Genomic DNA, 10,246 nt, shown 5'->3' with positions numbered 1-10,246 from the left:
ATGGTATCACACTTGAGGTGGAAGTCACCCTGGGTACAGGTAGGTCTGCTCGAACTGGGATACTTGCGGCCATCCATTCCCCAGGACTGTAGGGGAAGGTGGACACTTCAGCGTGAGAAAGGACCTCGGCGGAGAGCCCCGAGATGGCCTGTCTAGTCTGATAGGGAACCTCGGAGGCAAGTCTCGGAGTGAAGATCCCAATGGAGGTTGGTAACTCAGGGTATATCAGTGGGTACCCTGTGGGCAGGGCCTCAGATTGATTTAGAATGGAAGCTAAGGCATGGTAAATCTTAGCTCCCTTTAATTAATTAGAGTCTTGTTTATTATGTCTGCATGCTTGATGTGTTATTACGATGTGTGCAATACAGAATACCGCACTTGCTTTTTTTTCTTAGGGGCATGTGAAATTACTTATGTGTCTGTTCTTTTTAAGGATGAAATCCCATGTATTCAAATATATTATTTTAAACATGTTTTTTTAAAGGGGTGTCCTAAAGTCCCCCAAAAATATTTTTGTGATATGGCCATGAGGCATAGAATAAATTTACTGCTGGCTACTTCTGGAAGCTTTGATTGGAACACATGCAGTAAATAATCCTCAATGGATTTACAGTGTATGCATTCCAGTGCAACCATAATGGAAGTAGAGTAATAAATGGAGCCTTTTATGCAAGATACAGCAATTTTGTAAAAAAATAAATATTCAGATTTCTGACAAGTGAACATCATCTTAAGAAGAAAGAAAAAACAATGAGAGAAAATCAAGTATAGCCAGGATTGAGTTTTTACAGTGTGACATAGACTGCACTTTTTACCACTATAGTACCTGTTTTGTGATTTCCATATATGTAGATGTTATCAGTATAATTAAGGAAACTCTGTTTACAGCCTAGGTTAGCTTAAACTGTACTGAAGGTCCAATGAGTCCTATCAAAATGTACCATCTGATTATTAAACAAAACACATAGAAAAACATGATTAAGCTATGCAGCAATTTAGAAGCATTCTAAGAATTTTCATTGAATGTTGTTAAAGAAAAAATAACCAAGCATAAGGTCATTTTCACTGACAATGTTAAAATTATCTGGCTAGACACTATGTGACAGTAAAAGAAAGATTTATAATGTCTCAAGATCCCTGGGCACTGAAAGAGTAACAGTGTCATCTAGAGGTGGCAGCATAATTAAATTACCACATGAAACAGAAATGTACACGATCTTTCATTTCATTTCATTAAAGATACCTGACTGGCTTGATGGAACACACTGATTTGAGATCTTTCTGTGAAGCAGTGTGTAAGGTTATCCAGTCCACACTCAATACTGTATGTACGGGTCTTGAACGACTTTTTGATGATTGAATATTGGAAATATTTGGAGGAAATGTAGCATGTCTATATGCCCTTATTAAATTTTCCACATAGTCAGGTTACCCTTTACCAGGATGGAACATTACCTTACTTTCAGTTAAATGGAGTTTAAATATTCCTGAGCAGGTTATTGAAAAGGGGCCATAGTGATTTAAGATGAAGGGTTTGCAAACTAAGAACTAAATTGCTGCACCCCAATCCAGAACATATTACTTAAAATGTTAAAGGGTTAAAGAAATAATCCCTAAACATCCCTTTTTAAAAAATCTTGGTAGCTTGCACTTAGCCCAGCCTGCAGTAGCTAACTTAGGTTGAGATCCACAGATCTCCGTTAATTTCTACTTATTAACGTGACATTCACTAAATAGGGATCACACGTTATTTTTTATCTTGTTAACGAGGATCCTCAAAGCTAATTATATGTAAAAATAACATGTTAGCAAAACGACAATTCTGACTTTACCTGGATGAACGGGGATTATCGTAGCGTTCAGACGCCTAAATATATACACTGCACATTGGGAAAGAGTATTATTAGCGGATGTCAGGTACAGTAGTTATGTGTTAGCGTGCCCTTAACATAGCGCCCATCAGCATGTGACAATTTTATATAAATACACATGCCCATCTGCAAACATCAGGCATTTTCGACTGACACACAGTAGAGATCGCTCACCAACCTTCTACTTTCACTGCTGGGGCTGCGCCTGCTTCTGTCGCTGGAAGAATAAGAAGCCTTAAAGGAAAAATCCATGTGGTTTTTTTTTTCATACTTTTATACGCCATTGAAGCAGGGGGTCTCCGGAGCTGAACCCAATTAATTTCAGCTCTGGGGACCACCATCTTAAAAAAATACTGACCTTTGAAGGGGGTGCAAGTATCTCTCTGTAGTTTTCTGCAGTTTAAAGCTCCCGCGTCACATGAGCCAATAGGAAGCCAAACCGGTTGACGTCACGGCTTCCTATTGGTCCACATGGCATGGGAGCTTTGAAAATCCACCATAATGTGAACCCTGGAGTGACTATCTACACCCACTTCAGAGGAAAGTATCTCCAGAAGCAGGGGGTCCATAGAGCTGAGATGAATGGGGTTCAGCTCTGGAGCCACCTGCTTCAATCCTCTATACAAATGAAAACAATTTTAAAAGATAAACGCATGGATTGCCTCTTTCCATTTAATGATGAAAAGCTGGAGATCTTAAAAGAACATGTGGTGGCAAACCCCTCCAAATTAATGGGGGCTCTTTGCCAGAAGACCAGCACTATTGAAAAGCAACGTATTTGAGAGTGCATGCAGGAGCGGATTAATGCTCTTGGTAAAACTGTCCGCACCATCAATATGCTAAAAAAAAATGGGTGGACAGTAAGGCCAAAGTTTAAAAAAAAAATCATTGTCTCAAAAAGTTTTATTCAAACCTGATCAATCATCTTATGAAATGGATCTAAACACCCACTACATACAGCCCATATATGCTAATGTGCAATGTCCCCAACTTTCTTATAGTCTTATGGTTCACTCAAGAATCTTGTTGCTTTAATCTGCGAAATAATCACCCCACTTCTTAACCCATGTCCCTCAAATCATATTCCTGTTTAAATGAATTCCAGACTTTTGATGTTAGCCATAGCAATCTTGTTAGAAATAGTTACTTTCAAGTACATCACTTATTGGCCAGGACATACATGAAAATGAGAGTTCATTCTAAATGTTATTGCAAAAACAAAAGGTTAATAAACGATAGCGTGTCTCAGCTCTCATTCATGTGCATGGCAGTAAAGGCCTTCTAAAGTTTATCAACTGGACTGCTCCCCAGTCTAGCACACAGACTGCTCCCCAGTTTATCCCACAGGCTGCTCCAGTGGTTACCTCCCAAACCACTCTAGCTGAAGCAAGAAGACAGGAAATATTGGACTTCAATGGTGTGCTGATGTTGGAGCAGCAGAGGGACCTTTTTGACCTGTAGAGAGAGGCATTTTGAGCCATATCAGGATATCTTGCCTGTAGTGATTCCAGGGCTCGAAGACAGCATCAGTCAATGTGCTCACCTGGGCTATGCAGCACGGCCTAGACAGTGTCCATACTCCCTTGGTGCTAAGTACCCCAGGGGAATCCCTGGTGTATGGCTACATCAGGGATATCTCAAATTCGTGAGACTCCATTTCCTCTTCCACTACAGAAAAGATGGCCACACCCTGTCCTCATGTTGGGAAAAGTGTGCGCTATGGTAAACCCGTGTCTGTGGGCCAAATGAAGGAGGCAGTGCCCCACCCAAAAACAGGAATGGCATGTAAATATTTGTTTATATGTACAGGGCTCGACAAATTATAAGAAATGCTACTCGCCAGACACAAAAAGGCACTCGCCCCTGGGCCCCACCCCCAGCCATGCTCCCAGCATCGCCCACCATTTTTGGTGGCATAAATTCTTAATAAGAAGAACTGATAACAAAAGAAGAAGAAGCTTTTTAATACTTAATGACATATTTAATGATTAAGAAGCATAAAAAAGAAAAAAAGACCAATCATAATTTATTTTTCTTCCCGATGTTTTATTGCACTTTTCTCATTTATTGATCGTTTATTTGGTCCCACAAACATGGCGTGAGAGTGCGGTATTTGGGGCAGGCATAATGCAGGGTCAGGGTTCTAATGAAGCACTTTGCAGCTCAGCTCTGCTCAGTGTCAGATCCCCGAGGGGCTCTGTGTGGGGAGCAGGGGGATCTGTGTGGGGGGCATGGGGGGCGCTTGTTATTAACTTGGAAAATTATAAAATCAGGACAATCTGCATTTCAAAGACAAAACCAGGAGCCCTGTCTGTCCTGCCCCAGCCTTTCCTGCTCTGTGAGAGAGACACAGAGGGAACAGGTGTATGTATAAATGTGCAGTACTTTAGTTGTATTACAGCCACAGGGGTTATGTCATATCCAAGTTACCTCCTTCATATCAACATTGGCCAAAATGGAGGAACTGAAGCTGCTTTACTGAAATATGTTAAGGACCAAGAGGAGTATTCACATATACATGCATAAGAAACTATCTTTCCCTAGCACAGTTTCTGGGAAATTTTACTGTCTTGTTTCTGATCTACACAGCATGTGACACTTAGGGCCTCATGCAGTAAGCGACGATTATGTGAAATCGGCAAGCTTATCGATTAGTCATGTTATTGGCGTTTTTCCCTCTCCGTATGCAGTAAGTGCCGAATACATTCAAAATCAACCCGAAAACAAATCCGCCCACTCTCACGATGATGAGCCGATCACACACAGGTGTATCGGCGTGCGTGGCGGGGTGCTGTTAGGTTGCACAATCACAAATCTTGCTGAATCAGGCGAAACAAGCATGTTTTTGATTGCGCGCCATATTTAAAGGCAACGTGTACTGCTAATCATTCTCTGTGTTGTTGGGAGTGAGAGAGAGAGAGAGACGCACAGAGCTGGACGATTGAACATTTGCATATTGACTGAGAGACTTGTTGTGTATTGGGTGTTTTGTTTACATCTTTGTCTTGTTTTATATGTGGAAGTGGGTCGTGTGATTGCCTGTACATTTCTTGTCTGTTTTTTGTGAGTGCTGGAAGTATGCCCGCAAAGCGTGGGAAGAGTGATGCTGGTGGGAGTGGGAGTGCTACTCGTGCGAGTACGCGTCGGAGTGAACGTTCTGTTCAGGGGAGTGATGTTGCTGGTGCACCGAGTGGTGTTGCTGGGAGTGGGAGTGCTGGTGCTGGGAGTGGGAGTGCTGTTGTTGGGAGTGGGAGTGCTGGTGCTGCGAGTGGTGTTGCTGGGAGTGGGAGTGCTGTTGTTGGGAGTGGGAGTGCTGTTGCTGTGAGTGGGAGTGCTGGTGCTGGGAGTGCTGGTGCTAGGAGTGTGAGTGCTGGTGCTAGGAGTGTGAGTGCTGGTGCTAGGAGTGTGAGTGCTGGTGCTAGGAGTGGGAGTGCTGGTGCTGGGAGTGCTGCTGGTGGCGCAGTTGCTGATGGGGTGTCTGGTGGTGGCGTGCTTGCTGGTGGCCAGCTTTTGGAGGCTCTTCCATTGGAAGAAGGAGAGTCCAGTCAGCACCAGCCAAGCTCTGACCCTAAACCTGCTCGGAAAAAACGTGTGGAGAAGCCACGTAATCCTCGCTTCAATGACCAGGAAAATAGGGCTCTTGTCACTGGCATTCTGGAGCACTATGACAGTATATATGGACATTTAGTAGGTAAGTGTAACTTTACATTTATTATTCAAATACATGTGATCCTAGGTCATCTGAGTTTTGTTCATATGCAAATATGGGTACACAATATCTTTCTATGTTCATTAGTGTGGAAACACAGCTTTTTATCATGCCTTACAAGGACAAATAAACACAGGCGGTCAATTTGCCAGAACTGCATACAATATGAATGCAAGCTTGCTTACATGTATAGGTTTAGTAGTGAATGCTCATGTGCTGCACATATTACACATAAAACAGCATGTTTGCTATCACTTGGAACAGCTAGCAGTGTAGGAAACTGGTGCTTATATTATTATTCATTTACCTCATATCTTTTATATGTTTTTCAAGGGCGGACAAGTGCAGCAAGCAAAAAAGAAATGTGGGACACAATAGTCATTGGTGTCAATGCCTGTGGGAATAGTGTCAGGGACAAGTATCATTGTCGGAAAAGATTTGATGATATTAGGTCCAAATTGAAAAAGAAAATACAACACCAACGCGTGCATGCTACTGGCACTGGAGGTGGGCCCACACCACAACGTCTCATATTGACTCCATTGGAGGAGCTGCTTCGGCCAAAATTACTTACCGTCGTCGTGGAAGGCTTGGCTGGTGACCGTGACATTGGAATTTATCCGTCACAATTTCCAGCAGGTGATAAATATTACTGTACTAGGCGTGTCGTTGCTTACAGTTATTTTGCATAGTTACACTGCTTTTTATACTGTCTTCACAATATAAGCATACCTGCATCTATATATGTATATGTCTGATTCTGTATATATATATCTCAAAATAGACATATATGTAGTAGTCCTACTAAAAGCAGTAACTAATATAGCACGTGCCATTGCGTGCTCATTTACATGTGAATTCCCAAAATGCATAGCTGCAGTGGAAGCAATTGATGGTGGGCGAAGATGGGGAACAACAGGGTAGTACACGTGTAACACATGTTCATGAGAAATTATTAGTAGCTACAGGTACAGAACAGAAATATGTATCATGTTATTGTGTATTTTATTGATTTTACTCCGACAAACATGACATTACTGCCTATTTTAAGCATGCATCAAAGAAATTGCATGTAACGGCCTACAAACATCACTGGCACTAACACATCTATAGTTGCTTATGAAAAGGTCCATTTTTGCTTTATGTCATATACAGACAGCATAATGAGGCACACGTAGCATATGTTATGTCATTGTTTTCATAACTTAAACACTGCAGATGACTACTTAGCTCATCTACCATTGTGTTAAAGCAGCTGCAATTAATATCTCATCACAGCATACACTTCAACAGAGGGGGTGGGGTTCAGCACACACACTAATTACAGCCTCATTTCACGGTCAACTTAGTTCACACCATTTGCACCTGTTTCAAGTCATTGAAAGGTGTGGCTGATTAGGCTTTTTGGGGAAGGGAATACCTTTCTTACAACCTGAATAGCACAACTGAAGTTAATCACACTCATTTGAAAGCTTAACTCTAGCTACTAAATGCCCCAACAACTCATTACTTATCAAAGCGTACGTCACACATTAGTTCACTCATATCTATAGTTGAACTACTATGAAAGACACATTATCACACACTGCATGTGTTGTCTTGTTGAGTCACAGCCACATTCAGGTGTGCCACATCTTCGATTAATGTACCACACATATCCTCTACCAAAAACAACACTTTTTGCAATATGACCACCTTCATGATAACCATTGTGAATGGTCATCTCATGATAGTTATGTACATTATGATACTGATATCACTACACAACATATGATTTTTATGTACTCATTTAATCTATTTATCCTCACGCATTACTGCAGAAACATAGTATGTTGTATGTTAGGGAACTCAAAAATTCTAAGTACACAGGCATGTACAGTGTTATTACAACTATTTATGTTCACTTTCACACACATTTTCGGTTAAGGAACTGATGTTGTTAGTTAATCATAAATACAGAACATACAATAAGTGTTTGTTCAATATTTACACATGTAAATGTAAAACTTATGTTATTGTTATATATAGTTGCCCCTGGAGGACATGTGTCACCTGAGATGGAACAAGTGTCTTCACCTGGGTCAGCCAGCTCAACACTACTAGAAGGTGAGTGTATCATTTGCTGGCCATATAATATGTGCTCTTCTATATGTTATGTTGTCATGTGCATTATTTGTTTTGCACATCTTCTTTAAATAGGATTACTTAGTGTCAGTGAAAATTAAGTGTAAGGCAACATGTATTGTGTTAGTGATGTTAATTATCATGTAGGACTTCTGAGTTTAGAGCAACTTTTCATTCATTCATATTTCATACTGAGTCCAAACATTATTCGTAAGTCAAGGTAGTTTTTAATGAGGTTATAAAACGTATGCTAACATGTTAGGTGTTACTTAGGACATAGTACAATTACATAGTAACACAGCATACATTAACATGCCATTTAATAATGTGTACATTTCTTTTTAGAACATCATGGTGATGAGGATGATGAGTATGATGAGGATGACGCCACAGAAGAGACTGAAATACAATCATGTGACCATGAAGAGGTGCCAATAGAAACTGTTGTACCGCCAAATCGTCCATCAACTTCCACATACGATGCAATTGTAGCTTCAGAGGGAAAAATAGTGGACGCAGAAAATCGTCGCCATTCAGACATGATGACAGTGCTGGAAAGGATGATTGGACTGCAGGAAGAAACAGTATCACAATTGGCACATCTCCACAGAGTCTTCATTGAAGTGCCTAAACAGTTGCAAAAAATCAACACCTCATTCGAAGCATTAGTTGTTCAGCAAACACAAGCTAATTACTGGAGAATGACTAATGTACCACAATTCAACACCTCCCAGCCAGGATCTGTTCATGCAGGTCAGTTTTCACCACATTCATCTGATATTCATTCACCAGGCCCAAATGTTACCGGTCAAGTAGCAGACATTGCTGTGCAGGTTCCTGATGACATCCTACCGCTGCCATCTGTACAAATTCAGCAGCAGACACCTACAAAGGAGGCGACAAAAACAAAACAAGACACACATGAAACAGACCAACCATCACTTGTGCAGTGTCTACCAACTTGCTCACATGTGTCACTGGGCACAAGCCCTGTCCGTGAACAGTCACTACCCAAAAGCCCTGTAGGTGAATCGCTGCCCAAAAGCCCTGTAGGTGAGTCGCTGCCCAAAAGCCCTGTAGGTGAATCGCTGCCCAAAAGCCCTGTAGGTGAATCGCTGCCCAAAAGCCCTGTAGGTGAATCACTGCCCAAAAGGCCTGTAGGTGAGTCACTGGCCACAAGCCCTGTAGGTGAGTCACTGGCCACAAGCCCCGTAGGTGAACAGTCACTGGCCACAAGCCCTGCCCGTGAAGTGCCAGAGGCCACTCAAAGTGGCTCTGTTGTGCCTAAAGTTGGTGGCAAAAGAAAAAGGAAAATTCAAGAGACAACAAGCAGGCCTGTTACTCGCTCGCAAAAGGAACAAAAAAAATAAATGTTATAATTCACAAAATATGTGTTTGGCCTTGTTTTGTTGACTTCACATTATCTAATTACTATTGTATGTATGCTGAAGACTGTGTTGTTTCCAAACTTTCAACTATGTTCTTGTACACGTGAAGTTTTGGAAATGTTAACACTCATAATTAATTGTGTTATAAATATTTATGTTGTAATCGTCTGTTCAGTAATGGTCCACCAGGAGCCAGTTGCTAAGTTTAGAGAAGCTGCCATTGACTTTGCAGCAAAACATTGCATTTGGGTGTGTTAATTGATGTAAGAATTGCATATGCATATTAGTCACATGCAATTATTAAAACACCTAAGTAAGTGCAAACATCTTTCTTGTACGTGTACAGCAGGATTATGTGTAAATTATTACTTACCTTTGCCTTGCTTGGCCATTGTAATTTTGTCCTTTAATCAGTTGTGTGTTCGTTTCTATAACATCTCAGAATGTATAATAATATATATACACACACACACACACACACACACTGAGTGAGTGTGAGTGTGAGTGTGTGTATATATATATATATATATATGTATATATGTGTATATATATATGTATATATGTGTATATATATATGTATATATGTGTATATATATATGTATATATGTGTATATATATATGTATATATGTGTATATATATATATATATATATATATGTATATATGTGTGTGTATATATATATATATATATATATATATATATGTATATATGTGTGTGTATATATATATATATATATATATATATATATATATATATATATATATATATATATATATATATATATATATAGTACTATATAAACTGGTATACACAAACTAATACACTTCATGCTTCCTTGTGAAAGCACACTATTTTAATAATACAGGCCTAATGTTTGAGAAATATCCTAAGTATGAGACTCTAACAGTATTGTGCTTAAACAAATGTTTATTACTTAATTCAATCATGTTTCTCACCATTTAAATAGGTTTCATACAAGGTATACTTAATGCCATCAATGTTGTGTGTACTCCTGCAATATAAAAAAAAAAAAAATATTATATATAAATATATATATATTTTTATAAGAGATATATTTATATATATATATATATATATATATATATATATATATATATACACACGTATTTAAACTCATGCAGACAGGGAGTTAA

General features: G+C 39.7%; 1 protein-coding gene across 1 annotated transcript; it reads left to right on the top strand.

The window, feature by feature from the left end:
• Window positions 1-5,917: 5,917 nt before the first annotated feature.
• Window positions 5,918-9,085, top strand: LOC142490958 (uncharacterized). The gene is made up of 3 exons (XM_075593330.1): window positions 5,918-6,219; window positions 7,609-7,686; window positions 8,050-9,085. Exons 1-3 carry the CDS (start codon window positions 5,943-5,945, stop codon window positions 9,072-9,074), a joined length of 1,380 nt encoding a protein of 459 aa, XP_075449445.1. The 5' UTR covers window positions 5,918-5,942; the 3' UTR covers window positions 9,075-9,085.
• The last annotated feature ends 1,161 nt before the right edge of the window (window positions 9,086-10,246 follow it).

This window comes from Ascaphus truei, chromosome 3, assembly GCF_040206685.1.
Source record: "Ascaphus truei isolate aAscTru1 chromosome 3, aAscTru1.hap1, whole genome shotgun sequence".
Classification (NCBI taxonomy): domain Eukaryota; kingdom Metazoa; phylum Chordata; class Amphibia; order Anura; family Ascaphidae; genus Ascaphus; species Ascaphus truei.
Note: the sequence above shows the minus strand (reverse complement) of the source record. Positions and strands in the feature narration are given on the sequence as shown.